Raw genomic sequence first — 27,962 nt, 5'->3', positions numbered from 1 at the left:
TTGTGAACCATATGGCACTGCGAAGGCAAAAAAAAAAAAAAACATCTGGCTGTGCCCATGTGTTTATACTAATGAACATTTCATTATATTAGGAAAACACAAGCTGTTTTTTTTCAGTGTGATCTAAACTTCAGACTTTGAAACCCAAACCACACAGAATAATTTAAATTGAAGTCACAACTGGCTTTTACACCTCTTACCCACCCACCCACATAGACTGGTCCACACATACACAGCAATAATGAGGTATGCTTGGCTTACATTTTTCTCAGAAGAAACACAGGGGAAAATAACTTTTTTTTTTTTTTTATTAATCGTAAAAGTAAATTGGAAAGGAACACCTTGTGATTGCGTCCAGAAGTGAAAAAAGAGAGATGGTTTAATGAGCTAATTAAATAAACAAGATAGGGGAGTTAAATGCCAAAAAGCAATTACTGAAATGCCATAATGAGAACTTTTCAAACCTCAGCAAATCAGATCAGAAAAAGACAGATTTAGAGGAAGTAATGAAATCCTAAGAGAGGGACCAGCCGGGGAAAAAAAAAAAAACTTGGGAATAAATTTAGTTTTTGATAAGCAGTTGTCAATGATGCATCAGACCTCCCTTTAGCAAGACCCACAGATTGAAATAAAGACAGAAGAGAAAGTGCCAGTCCAAATGCCTTACAATACTCTCTTTAATGATGCAGATGCAAGAGCTTGTGTTGAAATATGGAGGTAATGAACCACTCTTTGACCAGGAATTAATTGTGAGCTGCCTCGCTTTCCAGTATCCAGACAGACAAACATGCCAAGCCAAAACCTTTAACACTGTATTTGTGATGGTTATAGTTATTTAATTAAGTACTTTAATCCTTTACAGATATCTTATAACATTTTGAATGTTCCTCCATTTAAACAAAGTGTGCAAGGAAACAGATCCACCATTTAACACGATACAACAGCACAAAAAATAAATATTTACAAATTCACTCTCCTCCTCCCCCACTCTCCCAGCTTTTAAGCAAAAGTCTTGGCAGACACTGAATACCAGTCTCTAGAGGATATGCATACAGACATATTATTTAAAATCAACCAAATCATAAAAATAAATATAAAAAAAACAAGCTTTTTCCTCTACAGACTATGGCTCTTTCAATAGGAGTGCTTCAAATATCTGTACGGTGCATGTGTATAATTACTTGCTAATAGGAAGTAACTGACAAAGGAGGGAAAACTCAACATAAAATATTTTTAGGCACCAGAGCCACCAGAACTTTAAAAAAAAGAGAGAAAACTTGCACTTAAAGTGAAAAGGTCCTGTAAATAAATGGCAACCGCCACTTGAACAAAATGTGAACAATCACATGCTCAATGAAGGAGTGTTTTAACAGTCACTTGAACTATGGAATTCTTTTTGTGAGCGAGATATTTATCATCATACTAACATACAAAAACATCCATAGACCTCCATAGTCCATAGTGTTATGTAACATCCATAACATTCATGAGAAACTTCTCAAAGGGGAAAAAACAATGAGTATCACCCAGCTATAGAGAACTGCTCATTTATGGAGTCTAAGTCTTTCAAGGTCAGGCAGTCCCAGAAAGGCCACAAATGAGTGCATATGGTAATTTTCATCCTCGATGTCTTTTGTCAACTTGATAATGTTTCCCTCATAAGGGGGTGATTGTCTCGCAAAAGACTCATTGTACTTGCGTAGCTCTGTATTCTTCGAAGGTGGCTTTATGCACATAGTGGAGTGGAAGATCTTGGGTGTGGGAGGACATTCACAATGAGAGAATAGAGGGAAGATGAGAGGCAGGTGTCAATAATAGGAGAAAGATGAATAGAAGGCACACTGCAAATTATAATTCCATGTTTGCTCAGCAAACCTGTGTAGAAAAAAAACAACCAGATGAGTTTGATTTTTACTAGGAAGTTCAAGGAATGCAAGACATTAATACAGCTGTGTGAAAATGTACTACACTGTATTAGTCCGTATCTCTCAAACCGTTTTTATCATCATCTGGTATCTTTTCTTTATTAAACCAAATTTTAAAAAAAAATGTTATGCAGCTTTCATTTATGTTGATGTTATAACCCTATGATGCATGAATAATAACATCACAAAGGGATATTTTTTTGAGAGTTTCACATCTATACATTTAAATAGAGGACAATTGTAAATACTTATTGGTTCATCACCACTTTCGTCACCATGCTGAATATATTTCATAAATAATAAACACAATGACATATAAAGAGGGTAAGGGTCAAACGTAATCTCCAATGGCGGTTTAGATGAAACATCACTCCCTGATTTGTTAAAAAAAAAAACATGTATACATGTAAAGACCTGTGCATTGTATTATATGTAATAATAATTGTCAGCAGGTTTGCATATGTCTTAATAAAGTTTTTTATTTATTTATATGTGTTAGTGTGGCCTGTTGTACCTTTTGGTCAGGCAGGAGGGTATTGCTCTGCAGGGGGGTCAGGTGACTACTGAGCAAACCACCACCTGGTCGGTCATGCTCACAGAAGATGGTACCATTGACGTAGTGAAATCGGTCACCAGGCACCAAGCGATTTCGACATGTGGCACAAGTGAAACACTGTAGAGAAGAGAAGCACCATTATTTAACTGAAGGGAGTTAAAGTATTTGTTTCACTAAACCTCTGGTGTTTTATTTTATAAAAGCAAGTCCATTTTTACTGCCTACTACTAAAAAGTTCTACATATTGAACAGATTGAAAACGCAGAGCAGATTTACATAGAACCACATAGAACCACCAATACACAGTAAACAGTTATACATAGCAGCTATATGTAAAGTTGACTCTTAAAACTGTTATAAATTACAGTTTAACTTTTTATTTTGTAAGAAAGAGGAAAGAAACATACAGTATGGTAAATTAGCATAGCTTGAAAACATATTACACTTCAAGCTCGTATTTCTTCAGATACTCACAAATTAGGAATTTTGTCAGGATGCAGTTACCCAATTTTGAAAACTTATGCAAACATGGACCACTTGGGAAACTGAACAAATCCACTCAGCTTAATCAGGGAATGGTTTCCTTTTTCAATCAAATATTATTAAGGCAGGTTGACGCCTACACCACAATAATCAAGGAGGAATGTGTGGAGCAGTTGGGAAAAAGGATAGTTGATGAGTTTTGGTATAGGCTTCTCTTGAGGATACTCTGCTATCAATGTTCAAGCAAATGCAAGACTATTCTAAATTAAACATATTTCCCAAAAAAAGGTTCAGGGCTTCACAGATGTTTCCCTTCCAACCAAATAGTGAACGCATACAGTACACACTTGAGTGACAGATTACATTGATGTAAATAATCTTTGACTTCTCTTCAATAGCATTATAGTGAAATAGTCTCTAATTCTCATTTTGGAGGGATGGGTATCATGTGGGTCCAAGTCTTTGTTTCAAGAACATTTCAGTCTTAGGGGACTGAAAAAATAAAAAAAAGGAACTTCACAAATCGAATTATGCCGAAACATTGTATCAACCTCATATTGAGCAATTCCTACTGTCTTGTTGCTAGACACATAAAACAGCTATTGCTAGAGAAACTACAAAAGAAAAACATTACTTGGACGCAGTTTAGTCTGTTCAAAAATTACTTAATTTTATCACAAATATTCCAATATTTACCAAGTCTTAAAAGGAATATTCAGAGTTTAATACAAGTAAAGCTCAATTAATAGCATTTGTGGCATAATGTTGATTACCACAAAAAAATATTTTAGCTTGTCCCCCCTTTCTTTAAAAAAAAAAAGTTATAGTGAGGCACTTACAATGGAAGTGAATGAGTTTTTGTAGGGTTCAAAGGCTTACATTTTTAAAAAAGCACTTAAATGAATTCTACTATTAAAACATGTCTTGTCTGTGCTGTTACATTGTTTAAATTGTCTTTTTTCTGAGTTTATTTTAAGCGATTTTATCACACTAAAATCATGTTAACACATATTTTTTGCTATACTTTAGAAACTGAGTATTTTATCAATTGAGGATTGGCCACATTTGAACCTGGAATATTCTTTTAACACTACTTGAAACTGAGAATCTGACTACAAGGGTGTACCACTGCAGTGCATGATGAAATTCCATTGTGTTTTTCTTTTTCATATTCTATTCTTGTCTTATATTGTTGTTTTGTTATTACAGATTTCTGCAAACATTTATTGAGGTAGTTTCTTTATCTTGCTTGTTTTCCCATATTTTGTTGTTGGTTAACACTAAACAATAATACATCCCATGTCATTAAGCAGTGAGAGTAACCCTAGTCTCTGTGAAAAAATACTAAACATTTGTGACTATTTGCTGAGAACAGACTATGGCTCACCTTTAGATGGTAGACGTTACCCTGGGCCCTCATCACCATCTCACTGGCAGGGATCGACTGTCCACATGCACTGCAAGCACCACTGTGACCAAACAATCTGAATTGTAGAAAATAATTATCAATTAATGGTTCAATATGTTCAAACGTGGTACAACAAGTATGCTTGAAATTGGTCAGTCCCTAGGAAGGCAACATTCAGTGTGTTTATCTGCACTTTAAATGTTCGATTTCAGTCGAACTAGAACAATGATTTGTCTTTTTAAGGTGTCATCTAAACATTTTAATCCGAATTAAATGGTACACTCAGATATTTGTGAATTCAGACTAACAGACCTAGATAATGCGACTGTAGATTGTCTTTGTCCAGCATGTATACATGTTATTTCGGCATTCTGCTCATGCTCTGAAAGACAAAAGTGACGTGTAACGTATATTCAACACTTCCTCAGCCGATGTCCTTCAAATATTTGGTTACACATTGTGTCATGTATATTTGGACAGACTGATTAGGCAAAAACACACTATAGCTCAATAATAAAAACTGTTTAGCATATTACAAAATATCATTCAAATCACCCTGAAAGGGTTCCTTACATTCCATAAACTGAGAAATTCATTTATGTCTATAGCCATTAGCTTAAAGTAAAAGCTCTAGTTTTTTGCAGTGTATGCATATCCTCACATGGCCCAAATGGCAAGGCACCAAAACCCCTCTAGAACTTTGACTGAATCTGATCATCTGGAGTGGCAGTGTAATTGGTGGCAATTGGTGGGGGGTGGCTTTAGGAGCCTCTGATCCACCCTTGGCTCCTAATTAGGGTGCACTTGATTACTCTGCTGCCTGAGCTTGAGATTGTTATGGGCAATTTTAGGAGAGCATTCAAATGAGTTCAAGTCCTGCTCTTGATGAGCTGAAAGAAAAAAAAATGCATCTACACGCACACGACAACACTCGGTTGTATAGAAATAAAACCCAGATGCAAAACAGCACACACATACACTACACACAATGTGAACAAACAACACGCAACATGCATGTCTTTGACTGGAACACTAATACACACAAACAACTTGCAGAACACCTGGAGCCACCTTGACACAGTCATGTTTTGGTGGAAAACCTTTCTTCCGCTTCCTCTCTGGGGTCTTTATTCTGGCGGTAACCAGACCAGTTTGGCAGCTAATTCTCAGCGTCTCACTCTTTCCCCTTCTCTCGCTCCCTCTCTCTACCCCTCCTCCTCCACTATCAAGGTCCAAGCTCTGACTGCTCGCAGTAATGAATTTTTGATCTTAATCCAAACAGTAATTTAATAAGAGACGGCAGAAAGGAGCCCTGTTCTCCCTAATTAATGCACCCTGCTTTTATCAGACCTCAGGCTCCACGCTGTGTCATTTGGTAATTAAGCTCTACCCTTTTGATTATCTATATTATATATATTTAATACACTGCAGATTGAGTACACTTTACATGCACTCTTGAAGGAAATGTCCAAAAGACAATGTATGATATGTTTGCTGAATTTCAGTACAATACTTAAGATATCCCATGCTTAAGTGTTGCTGTTTTTACTTCATGTTTATGGGTTTATGGGTTCAGTAAAAAGGTTGAGTCAGCATATTTTTGATCTGGATCTGATAGTAGGTTGTAAGTAATTGCACAGCTCTTCTGATGAGGAGGTCTGCATTTGTGAAAAATAATAGTGAGCATGTTTACATGTAATAAAAAAAAAAAAAAATCAGCTTACTCAAATTTGTCAAGCAAGAAAAAACACGTTTACGCACAACACTTGTTGGCAACAACAACCCAGTTAAAGGAAATGGGCAAAAATCTACGTGTGCCAATTGGGTTTAGCTTAAACCGTTTATGACCTTTCCCCGATAAAGAAAAACCATTTAAGGTATTTGCATGACCACACACACACACACACACATGTTGTCAGCTTATTAAGTATAATAGAGCAAGAATTTGCACATAAACGCATTGTTTGGGATAATGGTGTACTGGATATAAGAAAAAGTTGTAGACAGACTGAAAATAATTATTCAAAAAACTAATAATCAATACACTGTTATAAGTTTGACTACAGGTATGAACTCACCACTCCACATTATCATGGTAATGTGATGATAATATTTCTGTAACAGTAATGGGGGTTTCAAATACAAAAGGCAGGACTGCAAAGTTCCTCTAATTTTGGGGTGTGTTGGGGTCTGTGAGATTATTTGCAGTGCTAGCAGTTATCCCTGGCACTTCCACAGCAATCACAGGCGAAAAACCATCTGCGTGGCTATGCTAAATAGTCAGACATCCATGGTTGAGGTCCAAACAGACTAGTGTGGGTCTAACAGGCAACAATGCCGTGCCGTCACGGACCGACGCACCACCGCACATACCCAAACACACAGAGGTCAATTTCCAAGCCTCTGCGATTATAAACAAATCTAATCTCTTCACGTCAGCTCAAAATATACAAGGGAACAGAGGCCAAATTCAATCAAAGAACTATGTAATCAGCATACAGGCATATAAGCAATCATAGATCCCAGCTAAAACCGCAATACAAATAAACGAAAGACTTTCGGTTTGCAAAACAAGGAGGTTATGGTTGATTTGCAGACGGGTCAAAATTTATGACAAAATTACAACTCTGCTGTACAGAGTTCTATTTTGATCACCAGCTAATTGGTTAAACTGTACTTGTAACAGCCTGATTGAAATACTATACAAATACAGTGCAAAAGCTTGAATCTCCAGCAGTATACAACAAATGAAAGAATTGTGGGGAGTCTTGAAGGAGATGCCACGTTACATGCACCCACTCACTTCCTGTCATAATCGGCATATTTTTCTTGTCCTCTAACTGTTCACATAGTAACATTTATTCAAATATGTTGCATTGGAATTAGAGATCTGCATCCTCACAGAACTCCCGCAGGACCCATAAGACTCGATCAGGTTTCTTGCTGTGCGGGACTGCATTTCCGAATTGAAGGCAGGAGCGGATGGAGCGTCAATGAGTTGTGTGCGGGAGCAGGCGGATAGAGAAGTCTAATGTGGGTATCTATTTTTATATTATTAATTTATAAATGCAAATAATAATATATATATATATATATATATATATATATATATATATATATATACACACACATTTATTTTTGATAACAATAAACAGAAAATCCAATGTAAAAATGTGAACATAACACTTGCATCAAATTATCCAGTATTTATAACAGGCTATAGTCAGCTGTGCTTTACAAGAATGGGAGAATGCAAAGCATGGACACAAAGGATGTGAAACTGGGACTGGAAAATGGTCAATTTAAATGTTAAGAAACCAACATCAGGCAAGTCAGATCTGATAATAGCAATAACAGAAAAATAAAACATTATTTGTGTACACTTGATGTCTATTTGTACAGATTTTGCCCTATGTGGAAAAAAATGCAGGGTTGTGGGAACGGGAGCGGTCGGGAATTTAATCACTGCAGGCAGAGTGTGGGTGAACATGGAGTAAAATTCAACAGGAGCGTTCAGGTGCAGGATAGGAACTTGCGGCAGCGGGATGGAAAAAACAGCCCCGAGCAGACCTCTAGTTGGAATATTCTGCCAGTATGACTGATGACATTGTACAGAATATCTGTATTTCAGCCAGGCAACATACAGTATTCTGTCATCTAATTTCAGGCAATAAATGCCTTTGGTTAATTTAGTACACTTGTGATTTATGAAATTTGGCCATAAACAGATCATCCATAGAGAGTTCATCCATAAATTGTCATCATTTACCACCTTTAAATGTACAGAAGAAAAAAAAGATACATTCAAAGAGGATGGTGACTGTGACTACCATTCTACATAACATCAAGTCATATGGGTTTAGAAAACAACTTGAGATTGAGGAAATTATGACAGAATTTTCATTTTTGAGTGTGAGCTATCCCTTTACCTTAATTGAAGCCACAACTGAAGCACTACTACATTTGGAAAGGAAGAAGGATATGTAAAATTATATTAAACTCTTTAATTTAGCTGATTAACTGGTTCAGGAAACAATAACACTGTATTGTTTTCACTCAGTTTTCAGAGATTTTTGTGTCCATTGTGTAATGCAAAATGACTCATACTGTGACCAAGACCAATATTATTAAATCTTGACAAAAGCACAAGGCATGATATATTGCTGTATTTGTTTTTACAAAATATTGATTCAAAATCTAATTTTACTCTTATTTATTATCTGGCCTCAGTCCCTACATCCTTGGCCATCCCTCTTTTTAAGTACCTGATGTAATCGTTCCTACAGAGGATCATGCCTCCTTTGCTGAAGCAGGTGCTGCCAATCTCTCCCAGCTGGGCCTGGCAGCAGGAGCACTTGAGACAGTGCATGTGCCAGTATCGATCCATTGAGAAGAGCAGGAAGCGGTCCAAGATCCGACCTCTGCAGCCCGCACAGGAGCGCACCGCTCCTCCACTACCTCCCGTTACTGCAACGGCAGTAGATTCCACACGGCTGTTCACCATTGCCTGCCTGCAAGGAAGATTGGAGAATCTCATAAATCAGCATATCTGGACTGTGTTTTCCGGAGGCATAGTTTTGCCAATATCAGATGATCAGCCATCAGAGATGTTCCCCAACACTACTTCAACCAAATGACCTTGATATATTATATTCTTATAGTCCTTGGAACAAATAGAGGTATAATGGGACAAAATTATACATTGTATGGCATCTGTAAAAGTTTAAGAGACATTTTCCCCTGCTATATAATTTGTGTCCAATGGAGGAATAGGAGAGGAAACCGACATGTCAAAAAAGTTTTTATATTAAATGTAGTTTTATATTGTCATCAAGAACCTTATTGATCATTTCATTTTTCCTCATCTAGAGATAAGGGAAAGATTCCCAGACATTTTAAACTATAACACTGAATAACAATTTACCTAAATCCATGAGAAAAAATTTATGTGGTAGGCTATATCACAACTACAAACAGCTATTAAAGCTGACAGCAAACAGAGGATAAAACTTCCTTGACAACTTGCATTTCTGAAGCATTCAACAATGCATTCTTTCTGGAAAAAAACAGCCTTCTCTAAGCAAAGAAAACTGGGTGGGAGTAAAAAGAATGAATAATAGATAAAGCCCTTTTTCTATTACCATATTACATTAAAAGAGATATTATTTTAAAAACAAAATTCATTAAATCTGTATTATTTCTTATTAATTGCACTCCAAACTAGTGTTAAATGAAATAACTCTAAAATGATGGTGTTTGTAACTGCCATGGAACAACAACAACCACCGTAGGTGTTTTTTTAGGATTTTTTTTTTTTTTTTGCCTTAACTTTATCAGTTTTTATCTACAACTCATTTCCAGACCTTTCATTGCAAATATGAATGGAGATCAAGCCCAGTTGGATGAAGCGCAGCTCTTAAATGTCTGTAACTGGAACCATAAGAACAACAACTACGGTTTGTTTCCTTAAAGTATGCTATCTCAAAGTGGGAATGCTGATCCAAGAACAAGGGTATCTATATGGCATCTCCAAATACACACACTAATCTAGATATCAGCTATCCTTATCTGTATGAGGCTTTATAAACATGGCCTTGGTTAACCCCAGCTCATGCTGATACTGGTCTCATTGTACTATGTAAACACATACTTCAAAAGTGGCACTCCAATAACTTTTCCAAGATTGTTTTCTTTGATTATATTTCCTAGTATGATTTGTAGTATGCAGCCTTCAACTAGCACAACAACCAAAACACCGTTACAAGGTTAATGATGTTTTTAAAATCAAAGTGCAGCATTGAACTTTCATTCCCTGTCTGATCTTTTAGTTCAAGCATGTTTTCACTGTTGAAAGTATTCCACCAGCCATATCCCTGTGAGCAAGCAGGCCATTCCCAGTCTCAATTATCAGCCTTATACAGTTCCAGAAGGATGAATTCAATCTAACCACCAGCCATCCTCACCACACAAACACTACCATTTGAGTCAGACTAGCTTAAGGCCAACATGATACATTGTCTAACATTAGCTAAAATAAGCACAAGAAATGTGGTTTGAGAAGGTCAGACCATCCAACTGAGCAAAAGACCTTCAGACTCATGGCATAATACTTGTGCTCATGCACTGTATATTTGCACATTAGGAAATGCTTGCGCATTATATTTCTAAAAATAATTTAGTATCTCTGCATTGTTTTCTGAATAGACAAGACTAGATTCTCTGTAGCATTTAGAGATCTCAGCAAAAACCTTTGAGGACCAGACGGTGCAGTTTTATCCTTCTGGAGAGGCAGCAGTGTGAGTAAGAGGGGAGCATGGCTTTGGACATCTGGCTGTGGCTATATCACTTGTTATTTCCTCCCTCTGTTGTTCTGAATGGGAGGTCAGTCGGCAGCAGACTGGAGACGGAGGCCAGGTTAAAGGTCACAACTGAGCCCTGTTGATTGGTAGGGTTGACCAGGGGTCAGCGGAGGGGCAGAAACCAACAGGAAGGCTTTTTTGTGCCTTACTCCATATTCTCAAAGAGGGAATGCTTTCCTTGGGTCCTATCAGTCTCATATGACTTATGCCAGACAAAAGATACTAACCGGCAATGCGCTTTCCCACAAACAGGAGCATGAATAGAGCAATCAGTTAGATAGACTGATTTACACAAAAACTGTTACATTTTGGATGACATATGGAACAAAACATGCTGCATTAGTAAAGCACCCTACACACAGTTTATGCAGTATACACTTGCCTTAAATTATAAAACAAATACATCTTTCAACTGTAACTCCTCATTTTGTTTTTCTGTGTTAAAAGACGGGGGGGTCCTACAGCTAAGTATTGGCAATCTGCAGTAACCTCGAAAAGATTAGTTATGGCCTCTCTTGGAAAAACAAATCAAATTATGAAGAATTTCAATCCATTTGATTCTCATTGACTTGACCTGATAAAACTGGCCGAACAGGTCTAGTACAATGCTTAGATAGCTGCATAATCATTTTCCGCACAAACAGGGTAACATTTTGTGTATCACAAAACTGACATGAACCTACATGTTTGAATACTTATTGGAGAATTTGCCAGCCACCATTTTAAAACAATTTTCTACAATCCTGACTTGATCTGATCTTTTCATTGTCATGTCAGAGTTGGGCATATTTTAAGTCTTACACAAACTGTGAGCCTTGTATCTTATTAAATGCATTGGGACCAGCGGAACAAAATTATAAACCTGAACCAAAAGTACATTTATTCAGTGCTCCTACACAAACAGATTTCGCCTCAGGACCTTTTCTTTATAACTGAAACCAGTAACGCACCATACATTATCATTCCTGCACACCTGCAGAAGCAAAGTTATAAAGCAGGTTGCCATATAACTTTGCTACAGTTAATTTCATGAAAATGCAAATCTCCCAATTTTTAATCATCCTTTGCTGCAGACCTGAGAGTGAGAAAGACAATGCTTCCGAATGGGACCCTAGGGTAATATCACACGCTTAGAGGCTTGGCTGTTTCAATACAGAACAATTACATTATCCCTGTAATAACTTAGGTAAGTTAATCCTTCACTGAAGACGTTTGGCAAACCTTTTTTTAAGCTATGAGGCCTTACGTCTTATCATAGGGTAGCAGAATTTGTGAAGCTAGAGGCCTATATCTTTAGCAGTTTGCATTGTGTTTGACAAATTCGTGATTTTGGAGGCAAGCAAAATATGGCATAAATACTGCATTAAACAAGTGCAAAATTTGTTTAAAGGTTACAGTTAGTGGTCAAATCTGTAAAAAAAAAAGATCCTGGTAAGAATCATAACTTCTGTGCACTTTCTGGCAGTACAGTAAATGAGTGGAGGACATCATAAGCTCTACAGACTCACTCGTTTTGACATATTTAAGAGGTCGGCAAGTCGTACCCCAAACTACTTCTTAATAAAAAGAAATCTTCCTTTTTAAGGTTCATGGGACTGCATTAGATTACTCAAACAAAACTTCAGCTAGAAAGCTGTTTTTTGTCTTTAAAGGGATAGTTCACCCAGAAATATAAATGTTCTCATCATTTACTCACCCTCATGCCATCCCAGATGTGTATGACTTTCTTTCTTCAGCAGAACATCTCAGCTCTGTAGGTCCATACAATGCAAGTGAATGATGATCAGATCTTTGACACATAAAAAAATCACATAAAGTAAACAAAAGTAATCTATAAGACTCCAGTAGTTAAATTCATGTCTTCAGAAGTGATATGATAGGAGTGGGTGAGAAACAGATAAAAATGTAAGTTATTTTTTACTCTAAATCTCCAATTTAACTTTTACATCTGAAAGTCACATGAGGGGCATGTTTAGTTTCACTTTAACATCTGAAAGTGAAAGTCAAAAGAGGAGATTTAAAGTAAAAAAACTACTTAAATATTGGTCTGTTTCTATTATATTGCTTCTGAAGATATGAGTTTAACCACAGGAGTCATATGGATTACTTTTGTTTCCTTTGTGTTCTGCTGAAGAAAGAAAGTCATACACATCTGGGATGGCTTGAGGGTGAGTAAATGATAAGCAAATTTTCATTTTTGGGTGAACTATCCCTTTAAGTAACATTTTATTTCCATAAACTTTATTTCTTACACAGAAAACTATTCCTCAGAGTATTGCTAGAAGCAACTCTGGAAACAGACCAACATCTTCTTTATTCTCTCTAAATGCTGTCATCAGAAAGGTCGAGGCGGCGGAGGTTTGTTCAGTTCAACTCGACTAATGGACTGAATGATGAAATAAGAGGCAAAAACAGAAGCTAATGAAGAGAAACACAATACTGTCGCCGTCCAAGCACAGACTGATGAATTGGTGTTGGATTGATAGAGCAAATGATGGCTCTAGACCGAGAGACAAATCACATATCATCAATTACAAGGCTAAAGGTGTAGAGGTTTAAGTACACACTATCCTGTTGGATGGTTATGTGCCTTAACATTTCCTTTTGTTGGACGTCTGGAGACAGAGAAATCCTCATGGTCACAATATCAATGCACCAAATCTCTGACACCAAAGTGAGAATGATGAATATAATTACACTGTATAAACTCATAACATTAGTGTGAATTCATAATCTCATAAAACTTTGGTTCAAAGAGCAAATAACTGTGCACATAACTAGAGTGAGTCACTCGTAATTAAAATAAATGAGCATAACAGCATGGTTCACAACCTCTAAAAATAGTAGCGAGTCCATTGAGCAAATGACCAAACCCTGGTTGGCACCACAGCAGATTAGCAGTATATCCTTCTCTTTTAATAATGCGCTCTGGGGCCATAGAACTACAGGCTTTGCCGTTTCATTAAAACGGGTCTCTTTTTAATTAACACTCCGCGAACAACTCCCCATTGTGCATGATTCTCTGCTCCTGTGACATTACACTGCAAGGCTGTCTCAAACATAGTGTGCTGCCTATCAAGATATTGGGTGAATAGTGGGCTCGTGCAGCTTTTTGTGGCATATCATGGGTGCAGGAAGTTAAACTGTAGGGGTAGTTCAAAACCAACACATTTTTGCATCAGTCTACGCTCTAGTATTCCTATGTAAACCCGTGCTACAAGGATTTGACAGTGTGTCAAATTAAAAGAATATTCCAGGTTCAATAAAAATTCTGATTACCGCAAAATATTATTTCGACTCGTCCCTCATTTTCTTAAAAAAAAGAAGCAAAAATTGAGGTTACAATGAGGCACTTACAATGGAAGTGAATGTGGCCAATTTTTATAAGGTTTAAAAAGGCAGAAATGTGAAGCTTATAATTTTATAAAAACACTTGTATTGTTTTCTTTGTTATAACTTGTGTATTATTTGAGATATAAAGTTGTTTAAATATATGCATTTACAGTCTTTTAGGGTTAACAGTGTTACATAGTCATGGTAACGAAGTTGTAAAATTGGATACAACAAAAAATTAGCAAGCGATTTCATCACACTAAAATCATGTTTACATGCATATTGTTTACATCTTGTGGCTATACCTTTGAAACTGTATTTTAACTTTACTGATTGGCCCCTATTCACTTCCACTGCAAGTGCCTCACTGTAACCCAGATCTTTGCATTTTTTTAATAGAAAAAGAGGGATGAGTAGAAATAATTTTTTGTGTAATAAATATTATAGCACAAATGCTACCAATTGAACTTAACTTGTATCGAACCTGGAATATTCCTTTAAAAACAACTTCAACAGTTAAAAATGTCTCGAGTCGTGCGTTCCGTTCTCTTCCATTAAGTCTTTAGCGTAAGCAGTGTTCGGTGTGAACGGCCCCTAGGTAAGCAGCTCTAGGTTTTGAGATACATCCATCAAGTAAGAGTTTCTGTAGTCGTAAGTTGCAGCTAAACTGCAGAAATGCAAAGTTTGGTTCTGGTATAATATTGCCATAAAAAACTAAATTATATGGTAGAGGTGTACCTAGTGGTTGAGTCTGGACTGGAAAACAAAAATAATTACGCTCATACACCAGAAAGGGCGACTGACATGAACCATCACCTTAGTGCCCGCTGGTGAACCAATCGTAAATTCCCCCTCTTGTTTCCCGGGGTACTGGTGGTAAGTGACGTGTAATGGCATTAAATACTAACGTCTGTTAGTAGAACTATGAAGGGGTGACATGTTATAGGAGCTAACGCTGTGAGATGCGCGTTTGAACACGCAAAAGGCAAAAAATAAAAACAAACAGGCAATAATTCAAGGCTGACTCAAAACGGAAAACAACGGAATACTCCAAACATTTGTGTTTGGCATTTTCGTGTTTATTATTTTTTTTTACTCACCGATATTTGTATGGAGTTTGAATACAGGAAAGAAGTCAAAACGTTGTAAAAGCACTTTCAACGTTTTTGCGCGGTATTAAAAAGAGAGAGGTTGTCTGTCTTTATTGTCCACTCAAAAGTCTTTGCAGGAAAAAAACAAAGCGCTTTTAATAATCCGAGTGTCGTGTGTTCCAAGAAACTTCAAAATCTTTCCTCTTGTTAGAAGCGCTCCGCCTCAACCGACAAATTCATGTTAGTGTTGAGCTACTGCACATTATCTTCATAGCGTTTTGTGTAAACGAGCGGTCCTATCACTTATTGCCTTAAACCTCCTTTGAGCAACACAATCTTGTTTCTGGCATCAGTTTACGCATGAAGTACATATGAAAGAACGGAGAGTTTTTTTATTTATTTTAATCAGTCCTCTACTGACGTATATAGGCGCAGCCCCCCGCAGCCAATGGATGGTGAGGGGCGTGGCATTTGACAGGATGATGGATGGCTGTTTGGTCAAGTTTAAACTACTTGAAACTAATTTAAATTGCCTATAATCACCACGGCTGAGTTATGCTGAAAGATCTTAATAGCCGTCTTTACCCACAGCATTAAAGCCCGTGCGGCCAGGTGAACAGTTGTATTATTTATGGCCAGGTGAACAGTTTTATTATTTATCAATTATTGCTCACAAATGGAAAGTATTTTATATATAGTCAATATATAAACAAACCGATAATAGATACGAGAACAAACGGTATAAATAGCAAATGTGCTCACGCGAGAGGAAAATAAGCAGCTGTTAAATTAACGTGCTCTCACCTTGTATTAATTTGCTACGTCTCTGGGCACGATCGAAACTGCGAACATCTGGCCGAGATGGAAAGCTATTCATCTGGTGCCGTAAATCTTTATTTAACCGATGCAATCCTGTCCAATTTGCCTTGATTTACCATTACATGTTTAAATGAACTGGCATTGCCCTCTCTCTTACACGCAGTGCTACCTACCACTATTAACCGAACACACCTGCGATGCCGAAACAATGCCACAACTGTTAATGCTAATTGCATAATTTGACGATTATAACAGTCTCTTTATAAATAACTTCTGTACAATGCAGTCGTTAAATATAATCAAAACACCCTATTAGAGTGTTCAGGCCCCATGAAAGATTATGTTTAAAGGCTATGACTATGGGTACACGAAGTTAAGGGGGTATGAAACAATACAATGGGCGATTAATTTTCGCAAGCGCAGAAAAACAAACATAACTTGTTTAGACATACCGATGTCTTCCTTCCACAGCCAAAGTAAAGAGTTGGAAATGGGGTTATTATAACTCCTGGGCTGAAGATGAGTATATTGTCCGCCATCTAGCGGATGACTGCTTGATCTGTTTTCTTAAAGGAACTTTCCGGGTTCGATAAGAGTTGAGCTCAATCGACAGCATTTGTGGCATAATATTGATAACCACACAAATTAATTTGAACTTGTCCCTCATTTTCTTAAACAAAAAAGGGTAAAAATCTATGCTACAGTGAGGCACTTACAAGGGAAGTGAATGGGTAGTGTAAGCATGATTTTAGTGTGATAAAATTACATACTAACCGTTTCTGTGTAAAGGTAGCCTATCACTGAAGATGTAATGTCAAAAAACACTAAAACCCTAAATGACTGTAAAAAATACAATTTAATCAAATTTACAGCTCAAATAATACATGAGTTTTAACTAAAGAATTAATGTAAGTGCTTTTTAAAAATTCTAAGCATCAAATTTCTGCCTTTAAACCCTCCAAAAATTGGCCCCATTCACTTCAAATGTGTGTGCCTCACAGTAACCCATATTTTGGCTTTTCTCTTCTTTTTTTTTGCTTAAAGAAAAGGAAGGGTGAGTCGAAATTAAATGTTGTGATAATCAACATTATGCCACAAATGCTGTCGAATGAACTTGTATTGAACCCGGCAAATATTGTGACATTGGGCAATTATTGTTGTTCCTCTCTAGAACAAATTTATACTGTGGAATTATTCCCTAATCTGTTCAACACGCTTGTTGTGCATTTATTTTTTGTATCTATTTTAGGTATTTTCAGGTTAACTATTTTCTACTAAGCTATTTTAAATTATGCATGTTAAGAATGCTTGCCAATCTTTATATTTGAGGTATAATCTTTATACCTTCATTTTCCCACATATCTCTCGGCAAACCTGTTTGTAGGTACACCATTAGTGCATAGTGGTGGGGTCAAAGATGGGTCACACAGAAGGATTTTTAAGTGTTCTATTCTGATGTAAGACAGTGTCATTTGTTTCAAAATAAGGGAAGTGTAACACATTCTTGACTCTCCAGAAATGAGCAAGCAGGAGCCAACGAATTGCCACATTCTCTGATCTTTTATTTTTAAAGCACTTTTCAGTGATGCACCAAAATGTCCAAATAAACATACATCCAACATGTGTCACTCCTCTACCTCTGTGGCTCTCATCTCCCTTTTATCTCTCTGTCACTTCTCACTGCAACACAGAACAGCTGTTAGTAAAATTGCCCACAGGTGTAACTCCTTACACTCTCATCTCACGGTCTCATTCTCATTCACAAATCAGAGCTCGACCATGCCCCCACCTCCACATACACCCATTGCCTGACTTAGGCCGTGGGCCCATCCGGCTTGCCAGCTACTCACCCCCCTGACATTTCGAGAGAGGAAGTCCGCGACAGCCATCTGCGCCCCTGGTCTGTTGAACCACCTCGAACTTAAACAGCTGAAGAGCCAGATACTAACGGGTGATCATTGCTGTGCTTCATGCAATGAAGACACTGGAGCAGGCGTGTTCTGAACAGAGGGTGAAAGCCTGTCCCAGGAGGTAATACAGAAAGGTGAGGACTGCCCACTTTATGGCCACACATTCCTTCTCCATGGTGCTGTACCTCGACTCTCTTACTGAGAGTTTTTGTCTGATGTACAGCACCGGATGCTCCTCCCCCTCGACCACCTGCAACAACATGTCTCACTACCCCCTGTCTGACGCATCGGTCTGTAAAACAAAAGGGAGAGAGAAGAGTGTAGATGTGGTCTGCCACAAAGTGCAGCTTTTACTTGAGTAAAAGCCTGTCAGCACAGCTCCGTCCACTGATCGGATTTGGTGCTCCCTTTTAAGTAAGACCAGTCAGCATGCTGGTTACAGTTGAATAGTTATATACAAACATACGGTAATAGCCAGACATCCCCGGGAATTGTCTCACCTCCTTATTGGACTTGGGTGTTGGGCAAGTAACAATCACTGCGGACTGATCAATTTGGGGATGCACCTTGTCACCCATGTCACAAGTTGAAGTCCAGATACCGTACTTCCACCCATCCAATTGCACACTTCACCAGGTTTGCCAAAACCCCCGCCCATGCAGCAATCTCAAGACAACCCTCAGGTGCTGCATGTGTCGCTGCCAATCATTACTGTAAATTATCTATCATCCAGTAGGCAGCGGCATATGCAGCATGTGGGCAGAAGATTCTGTCCATGATCTGCTGAATCTGCCCAGACAAACCGAATGGAAGGGTCACAAATTGGTGTAATCCAAATGGAGTGTTTAATTCCATTTTTACATGGGACATGGGAGTCAAGGGTATCTGCCAATATCCCTTTATGAAATCCAGTGTCAAATAAAAGCGATCTAGCAGTTTGTCAATACGAGATATGCATCAAATTTAGACACCGCATTGACTTTTCAAAAATCCACACAGGACTCATTGATCTAAGAACTAGAACCACCGGGCTGGACCATGCACTGTTGGATTACTCTATTACTCCCATATCGAGCTTGGCCTTAAGTTCCTCCCTTACCACTTGTTTCTTGTGTTCGTGTAAACTATAAAGGCGGGTGCATACCACTACCCCTGGGGTTGTCTCAATGTGTTGTTCTATGAGATACGACAAGGCAGATGCGAAAACATGTCATACAATTCCCTTTGCAATTTGACCATGTCCATGATTTGGGACGGTGAGAGGTGGTCTCCACATGTGACCGGTGTGACTTGATTTTGTTGTTTAAATTCACCTCCGGCCCAAGCTTCAAAAGTACTTTATCTCCCGGTGCGAACTCTCGTAGCCGAGTACCCCTATTATAAAGTCGGGACTGAACTTCTTGAGCCTGTAGCAAATGCTCCTGTGATAATCTTCCTAGTGTGTGGAGTTTTGCTCTCAGGTCAAGAACATAATTTCTTTTCAGTCTGTGAATGGCCCTCCTCCCAATTTTCATTTAGGACGTCCAACACACTACGTGTCTGACATCCAAACAGTAATTAAAATGGGGAAAAACCTGTGGAGACTTGTGGGACCTCTGGAACTGCAAATAATAGGGGCTCGAGCCACTTGTCTCGATTCCGAGTATAATTATGAACAAACTTACAAAACATTTTCTTAATACACCTACTCGCTCTCCATTCACAAATCAGCGCTTGACCACGCCCCCCCACCTCCACAGGGAGTGAAAAGTAGTGTGATTATATTCAAATCCAAGCACTGCATACAATGACTTAAAAGCAAGCAACCCCTAGACACACACACTGCCGTGGGGATCACCTGAGCAGACTGGTATTTGATGAGACACTGTGGAGTCCCTTACCACTTTTACAAAGGTTCAGCAAACTCAAAAATATGAACGATTATTAAGTCCAATAAATATTTTACTCTGCCACAAATGGCCTCTTCAGGACTGAGCATCAGGAGGTTTGTGCCCAAGCAGACATTTCACAAGTTTGTAAAGGGCATCACAGTTAAGATGTTATGAAATACATCTGTATTTTGTTTGCTTGTAATAATTCAGATAAATATACTATCGCTAAGACTTATAGGAATAGTTCTCCCAAAAATAAAACAAATATTTCAGAATTTACTCACTGTCATGCCATCCCAGATGTGTTTGACTGACTTTCTTCTGCTGAACACAGACAAAGATTTTTAGAAACATATTTCAGCTCTGTTGGTCCACACAATGCTAGTGAATGGGTACCAAAAATGTGAAGCTCCAAAATGCACATAAAGGCATCGTGATTTCAAGCTCGATTACACTTACTAGTAGAGTTTGCAGAGTGTTAGATGGTGCTGGGAAATATAATCAAGCTTCAAATCATGATTGCCAATGAGATTGCTGATGTCGAGATTTACTATAAAAAAGGACTTAAATATTGATCTGTTTCTCACCCACACCTATCATATCACTTCTAAAGACATGGATTCTAAAGACACTGAAGTATTATGGATTACTTTTATGCCATCTTTGTGTGCTTTTCAGAGCTTCAAAGTTCTGGCTCCTGTTGACTTGACCTACAGTGCTGATATAGTCTTCTTAAAATCTTCATTTTGTGTTCAGCAGAAGAAAGAAAGAACTATCATTTTAATTGTTTACTTCCCAAAGATTAGTTTAGTAATGATTTATAATCATTTAAGGAAATACATATGGATACAATGGGGATCAAGCTTAAATGTCCTGTCATTTCACCCATATTCACCCTATATTGTGTGTGGTGTGCAACATTTACATTTATATTTATGCATTTGGCAGACGCTTTTATCCAAAGCGACTTACAAAGCCCTTATTACACGGACAATCCCCCCCAGAGCAACCTGGATTTAAGTGCCTTGCTCAAGGACACAATGATGGTGGCTGTGGGGCTCAAACCAGCATCCATCTGATTACTAGATTACCAGTTATGTGCCAGTTATGTTCTTAGACCACTACACCACCACCACTCCTTTACAATCCACATTAAACATGAACATACCACTAGATAGAGGTAACACAAGAATGCCCTGAGAAATGTAATGATGTTAGACTCAGCTTTGACAGCCAAAAAAAATTCTAAAACTAAAATAAAAATGAACTAAGCTGAAACAGAGAAAATAAAAAATAAACAAAAACTAACAGACAAACTGTGAAAACTAATGAAAACTAAACTAAATTGATATGACAAATTGAAAATAAAATAGAAATAAAAACTACATTAAATTTACAGACTTGAATATTGATAGTTTTTCACCCACACTTATCATATCGCTTCTGATTTGTATGTAACCACTGGCTAGAGTCTTATTAATTACATTTATGCTGCCGTTGTGTGCTTTTGGAGCTTTAAAATGTTGGTCACCATTCACTTGAATTGTATGGACCAAAAGAGCAGAGAAAGTCTTCTAATAAACTTTGTTTGTGTTCAGTCATACACATCTGAGATGGCATGAGGGTGATTAAATGATGAGAAATTTTAAAATTTTCAGTGAACTTCCTCTATACACAAAATTCTAATGGTAAACAATGTATTGTGTTGTTATTCAACATTCAAAACTTTTTCTGACTGATCAAGCAAAAAGTGACAAATGTGTGGCTCAAATGTTCTGTGTGTTTAACTGTGGGATTGTCATCACATATTTTCACCAGCCATTCTGCACATTGTCAACACATTTACACATTTCCTGTTCCTCTGTCATGGCATTGCCGAAAGACTTAGCTCTCTGTGAGAGTAAAGCTGCGTTCACACTGCCAGGTACTTTGCCGTTGGCGACCGGATGAGGGCGTGTCCAGTGACGCGACAAAGTTGAGAAATGTTTAACTTTATGCAAATGAATAGCGACTTTTGTGAGCAAACTGTGCTGTTTAGACTCATACACAACACTATCGACCTAACCACAAGCCACTGGCGACATGCAGCAATAAAGTACCTGGCAGTGTGAACGCAGCTTGAGAGAGACAAGGAGAGATAAAGCAAGAATTCTTGAGGGAAATTGAGAAATTCCTTTGGAGGGTAGCTGCTTAATATTAATGTTGCAGCTGACTCAAAATGTTGAAAACCTTACACTGATATATACATGATTTTATTATTTACACTTATTGTATGTACACACAGAGTTTAGTGAAGGAGTTTGTTCTCCAGACCTGAATCATTCAGTGTGCTCACAAGACAAAGGCAAGCACCAAATGGAGGTCTTTCATAACTGATATGGAAACATTGGATGGATAGAATTTTATGGACAGGGATGCTATGTGTGTGGTATTTGAGAGACCTTTGTAATTTTTGCAGTACATATCAAGCCACCAATTATGAGTGCAGGACAACCGAGACAAGAAATTGGGCCTTCAACTAAACCTGAGCTTGACACCTGAGCTGACCAAATAGAGTGCCATATCACTTATCCTCTTTTATTTCTCTCATTCATCTAATATAGGCCTATATATCTGTATGGCTTCTGCTCTAAAAACACAGCAAATCTGGAGAGTGAAAATACGGTCCTACTTGAATGACAAAGCACTATAATGCATTGAGCATCATACTTATTGACCTAAAACTGCCCAAACATTATTACTGTAAATGCATTTTTCTAATGTGTGCTTGCAATGTTTAAGCCTGAAATGCTATGCAAGCTTAACAAGTAGTCTAGATAAACTCAGCAACTTTTGTTATATTTAATTTCTTTGAATCATTGAAGGTATTTGCACCTTGAAAGTCTCTTTCCTAGTTCCCACAAAGACCACAAAGCCAAAACTCTAACAGGTACATTTTATTTACAAAAATAAACTAATTTTAAATATGCATAAAATATTTGTTATTCACCTCAAAAACAACTTGAGGATATGACACTTCATAATAAATGAAGTTTGGATAAATATTAGACAAGGAAAACTCATTCAAATCAGATATGTACACTTGGATTGATACAGTACATATTTACAGTATGTACAATAAATCTGGCTTTATGAATACAATTGTGATGTCAGTGTATCCAATTCTGAATTATGGTGTGAAATGTTAAAAACAAAAACTGTCTTCTATCAAACCAAATGTCCTCTGAACATACAACCTCTGTAAGACAAAACCACAATGCCAATGTTATAAACTTATATATAAAGCCCTGTACTGATGGGTGCAGATCTAAGAAGTTTCCACAGAATGACTGAGTACAGCAAATCCATAGAGAATTCAGAATCCCATATGTGTAAGTTCTTGAACTAATATCAGTGTGTGTATGTGTGGATATCATTTGGCAGATTGAACAACTCTGCTTGTGATGACAAGCCTTCTCTGTTGTTTCTTTGACTGCAGTTGCAACGCTGTATCCACATGACATTGCGGGTAAAGTCCTCTTGTTCTGGCCCAGGACAGTGAAAGTGTAGACGAACTGTTCGTGTCACGGAGGGAATGCAGAGACGACCGTCTGAGCAGGAGCCACATGAACGAGGCCGGTAATGGCGAGCAGTGAAGCAACCTACAAATGTGATTTTCAAAGGTTTCTGCGGCCGTGTGGTCCTTTGACACTTCTTTCCTTTCTGCGTAAGAGAAAGAGAAAGGACGTTAAAAGGATAGTCCACCCAAAATTTTAAATTCTGTTATAATTTATTCACCCTTATATTGTTCCACACCTGGTTGACTTAGGGATTGCCAGAATGTTAGCCTCAGTCAATGTTCACTTTCATTGTATGGAAAAAAGATGCGATAAATGTAAATGTTGACTGAGGCTAACTTCCTACACAGCATTCCAAGAAAGTTTTAAATCACACTACCTCAGTTACAGATTCTAATGCAGCTGCTTACCATTAGGGATGGTGCAAGGTTGACGCCACATTCTCGGATCTGACAGAGCCTAGTTTCCATGACGAGCCGGCACTCAGCATTACTATTAGTTACACGGCTGGATACACCCATTCCACAGGTGGTTGAGCATGGGGACCAATCAGTGACCTGCAGGAAGCAGGTGGATGGAAGGATGGCTTGGGACTTTGAGGATGAAATCCACTCTGAAGAGACAGCAACCGAGATAAAGTAAGAATATGTTTGTTAAGTTACTAATTCCTGACCTAGAGGCATGCAAATTTATACAGTCATGCAATGCAAAGTGCTGTAAGTTTATTCACTGTATTTAAGTGTTTAGGTAAAGTGTACATACATCATAGCCTGCTTCTCATTAATGATGCACCGCTAGTGTAACTGGTCCTACTCAAGCCACTCCACGAGTGGGTTTCATTGAAGGTGAATATTGAAGGCAAGCGTGCTAATGAGGATGCTAAAGGCTACACCTTGTAGCATCAGTCGCTCTTGAGGCCAGTGAGGTTTACACACTGTACAGCTACCTACCAGCTGGCTCCCATTACACTAGCTACTAGCAAACTGTTTAAGACATTTGTTTCTTTATTTAAAGTCTTTTGATGTCACTTATAAAGGCAGACAGCATCAGAGCAACATGATCACTCAGGAAGTCAGGATGTTGTTTCCGGGAGTTTCAGTACCATATGATCGGCCTCATTATGCAGACTCACCTACAAGCAGCATCTCCTATCAGACATTTTTGCATTGGCCCCATTGTGTTTGCATTGTGTCAGCAGGGTGGTGGGAGACGCGTTGGCATAATCAGTGATGGTTAAGTTAAAGGTTTGCGATTTGGGTTGTGGAGTACAGTTTAGCAAATGTGCATTTCTCTTCACTATATTTCAGCTTTTACAGCTGAAAACAATTGCTTCACAATCTCCGGGCTGCAATAATACCTACATGTGAAAATGGAACTCTCGTGCCGATACGCCCAACAACAGGTACCGATTTTGCATTTTCGGTAAGCACAGACTGGATTTAACTAAAGAAAAGTTACCTACTGTTTTCAATTTCACTGTAAGAACAGTCTGATCAAAACATACAATTTAATAGTAAGTTCTTGCCCAAGTTATTCTGTTACCTTGATAAGGGTCTCCTGCACTGCTGTCCCATGTAGACGACAGAGCTACAAGCAACTCGTTGCCAGTGAGGTCAGTGTGTTGTAGTAGTGTATGCTCGTCAAGCACCGGATCCTCCTCAGCGATGCGATTGTCATCATCACAAACCCACTCCTGGCAGCAGTGCCCAGGCAACTTGGTGAGCCGATGGCGGGAACAGCGTCCATCCGGTAGAGAGACGCGGTGTGGACAAAGCGGAATGCAACCCACGACTCCATCAACACAAGTGCACTGGTGCTCGCAGGTAGGTTGAAAGTCCTCACCGTGCTGATACACCCGTCCATCCAGCTCGCACGGACGACCGTGAGCATCCGCTAGACGGCAGAATCGAGAGAAGTGCCATATTTAATTTTTGACGGGAATGAAAACGAGGCTTACAGTCTCTTCAACATGTTGTACTGCAGTTTTAAGTGTTATTTTGATCATTCCGCTGTCAAAGCTTTGAAATAATGTACATCATTCCAAGAAATATAATTTGACAAAAACACCATAACATTAGATGTTGGAGTTTTATAGTTGAAGAGGCTAGTCTAGTCCTTGTTTCACTCACGGCAAAAATGAAATATGGTACTATTTTGAATAAGGCCTATAGAGCTGTTTAATTTTCAACCTACAGTATGGATTCCATCTTTTTTTTTTTTTGTTTGTTTTTTTTTTTTTTCAATTTGAGTAAAATACATTTGCATCTTTATGCGACAGTACTTGAAAATACTTCGACATTTTGTTCTACTACATAAATTACCCACAGTCATACCCTAATGAGAATTTTCAAGCCAAAAGTTGTTGATTGTTGCTATCAAGTTGCAAAATAAGGATTACAATGGTTTTCCGTTCCGTCAGCTGTACAGTCACATGTTTATGGTAGTCCTCATTATTTAGCAACTTGTTAGCAACATACTTTTTTTTAAAACACGGCCGCTTCAAATTTCATGTTTGAGGTATGACTGTTTGTAATTTACGTTGTAGAACAAAACATTCAAGTGTCTTCAAGTAATGTTTACCAAAGACCAAATTTTACTCCGAAATGGAACAAAACACCATTATTAAAACCCATTGGAAAGCCTTAAGGGTTTCCCAACAATTTGATGTCACAGTTGAACAGCTGTTTCAGGATGACAATTAATTACAAACCATTTTTAAAAATGTACAAAAAAAAGAGTCAGAATTTTCCCAGATACTCTCAAATAGATGTTTTTAATAGTGCAGTATTCAAATGTTTCACATTTATACATCTGTTGCTTCATAAATAAATAAAAATAATAAAAAAATATATAAATGTAAAACCTTTCATATAAATATAAACGTTTAATCTAAATGTAAATCTTAAATATACTGTAAATCTAAATGTAAAATTTAACATTTCCTTACCTCTACACAAGCCACTCTCAGGGTTTCGTTCGGCCACTAGGTGGCACCGCAGTCCTTTGATATGGTCGCAAGGCTCAGCATGGCTACACTCTTGGTTAAACTGTCTGGCACAGACACGACAGCACCCACATGAGTCCAGTACCGAACTGACACCAGGAGGACACGAGGGGGGCGAGGAGGGACAAGAGCACTTCAGTGGACAACCACCCTGCACCTGAGAAAAGACAGAATGAGTGAATGTGGAAAGGACAGCTGATAGAATGCACTGCCTATAATTTAAGATAAGGTTTCCTTTTTTATCAGAAATAAAGGGAAATATGACTTAAAAATATAGGGAAGAGTTTAAAATGCCATCATTTTGTAATAAAGTGGATGATTTAATGGGTTATTGCAGTAACCCCCTTCGCCACTTTATAGACATTATAAATTCATGCTGTCTCAATATTAGACCATATACAAAAACAATACTTGCTCTGTGAGCCAAAACCTGACACAAATCAGGCTGAAAAGAAAATCCATGGTCTTTTATCTCTAAACTAAACCGCAACAGAAGCTTATAGTTAAAAATTACATCATGATAAAGGAACTTTTATCCTACTCCAAGTGCAAAATTATATTTAACCAATAAAGGATTAAATGTAATTCACTAAATTATTGATTAATGACAGTCTAAAATAAAGATAATATAGTTTTAGAGATTGTATAGTTACATTTTAGTCTTTGAAAGAGTGTTACAATGCTTTAAATAATACCATATAATTCAAATAGTGAATATAGAACATTTAGTGAGCAGGACTGTCATATGTAAAACAAATAAATAAATAAATAACCTTAAAACCATCAAATAAAGCACGCAGCACTCACCTCCACAGTGACCCATGACAGCAACATCAGAGTGAAGAAATGTCCTTGCCTCAGTATGGTCCTCAAAGATGACATAGTTTTATAAAGTTAATCAGTGTGTTCCCTTCAATTAAGTTATAAAGTGACTTTTAAAGGCACCAATGTAATGTTTCAGAAATTCAAAGAGTGCTTTTTATTTTAGAGGTTCTCTGCATCAGTCAGTTCAACAGGGATTGGATGGTCTAATCTGTAGTCCTGCAATCCACACTAAACACCAACTCTTGAAGTCTATTTATGAGTTGGTGGGAAAAAAAAACATAAAACTGTAAAGCTCTGCTCCTCTTGATTCCCTTAGTGACTGCCACTTTTATAGACAGTTGTGCACAGCCCCCTGTGACATCATGTGCACACACACACATGCACGCACATACTTTCATCCTCCACCCTCAGACACACACACTTTAAAGACTTGGCAGAACATTTTAGGCATAGACCTCAATACAACTAAAACTTTTCAGGGATGGTGAAAACAAAATACAATTTGAATGTTTTTAATTCACAGCCTTTGTCCTAGTTAACAGTTAGAATAATTAATGATTGAAATAAACATCTGAAGATAGATAGATAGACAGACGGACGGACGGACGGACGGATGGACCGACTGATTGATTGATTCAGTATTCGTGAAAGCTAGTCAGTGGTGGTTCTGGCTTACTTGGTGCCCTAGGTGAGATCTGACATGGCGCCCACCCTTAACTTCTATCATCATTTAATCAACCTCATGACATCCCAGATTCTCTTTGTAGGTCCATACAATGCATGTAAATGTTGTTTAGAACTTTGAAGCTACAAAAATCACA

At 37.9% G+C, this 27,962-nt stretch overlaps 2 protein-coding genes across 4 annotated transcripts; both read right to left on the bottom strand.

The window, feature by feature from the left end:
- Nucleotides 1–331: 331 nt before the first annotated feature.
- LOC127643286 (LIM domain transcription factor LMO4.1-like) lies at nt 332–15,530 on the bottom strand. 3 transcript variants are annotated; one of them, XM_052125958.1, is made up of 5 exons: nt 15,165–15,530; nt 8,638–8,883; nt 4,352–4,448; nt 2,440–2,598; nt 332–1,875 (listed from the first exon to the last, which is right to left on the bottom strand). In XM_052125958.1, exons 2-5 carry the CDS (start codon nt 8,874–8,876, stop codon nt 1,867–1,869), a joined length of 504 nt encoding a protein of 167 aa, XP_051981918.1. In that variant the 5' UTR covers nt 8,877–8,883; nt 15,165–15,530; the 3' UTR covers nt 332–1,866. The 3 variants fall into 3 exon arrangements, with proteins under 3 accessions (XP_051981918.1, XP_051981919.1, XP_051981920.1); XM_052125959.1 differs by having other exon boundaries at nt 8,638–8,879; XM_052125960.1 differs by lacking the exon at nt 15,165–15,530 and adding an exon at nt 12,428–12,507.
- Nucleotides 15,531–22,689: 7,159 nt separating this feature from the next.
- On the bottom strand, nt 22,690–27,428 carry LOC127643074 (CCN family member 1-like). The gene is made up of 5 exons (XM_052125629.1): nt 27,124–27,428; nt 26,260–26,473; nt 24,855–25,205; nt 23,723–23,925; nt 22,690–23,457 (listed from the first exon to the last, which is right to left on the bottom strand). Exons 1-5 carry the CDS (start codon nt 27,196–27,198, stop codon nt 23,146–23,148), a joined length of 1,155 nt encoding a protein of 384 aa, XP_051981589.1. The 5' UTR covers nt 27,199–27,428; the 3' UTR covers nt 22,690–23,145.
- Nucleotides 27,429–27,962: the final 534 nt, after the last annotated feature.

Source organism: Xyrauchen texanus, chromosome 4 (assembly GCF_025860055.1).
Source record: "Xyrauchen texanus isolate HMW12.3.18 chromosome 4, RBS_HiC_50CHRs, whole genome shotgun sequence".
Taxonomy (NCBI): domain Eukaryota; kingdom Metazoa; phylum Chordata; class Actinopteri; order Cypriniformes; family Catostomidae; genus Xyrauchen; species Xyrauchen texanus.
Note: the sequence above shows the minus strand (reverse complement) of the source record. Positions and strands in the feature narration are given on the sequence as shown.

Coding starts and splice junctions, on each gene's coding strand:
- LOC127643074 (XM_052125629.1), bottom strand. CDS start 27,198: ATGTCATCTTTGAGGACCATACTGAGGCAAGGACATTTCTTCACTCTG. Junction 26,474..27,123: donor TGTCATGGGTCACTGTGGAG/GTGAGTGCTGCG, acceptor GTCTTTTCTCAG/GTGCAGGGTGGTTGTCCACT. Junction 25,206..26,259: donor TGAGAGTGGCTTGTGTAGAG/GTAAGGAAATGT, acceptor TCTGCCGTCTAG/CGGATGCTCACGGTCGTCCG.
- LOC127643286 (XM_052125958.1), bottom strand. CDS start 8,876: ATGGTGAACAGCCGTGTGGAATCTACTGCCGTTGCAGTAACGGGAGGT. Junction 4,449..8,637: donor TGTAGGAACGATTACATCAG/GTACTTAAAAAG, acceptor TCTACAATTCAG/ATTGTTTGGTCACAGTGGTG. Junction 2,599..4,351: donor GTAACGTCTACCATCTAAAG/GTGAGCCATAGT, acceptor TCTTCTCTACAG/TGTTTCACTTGTGCCACATG.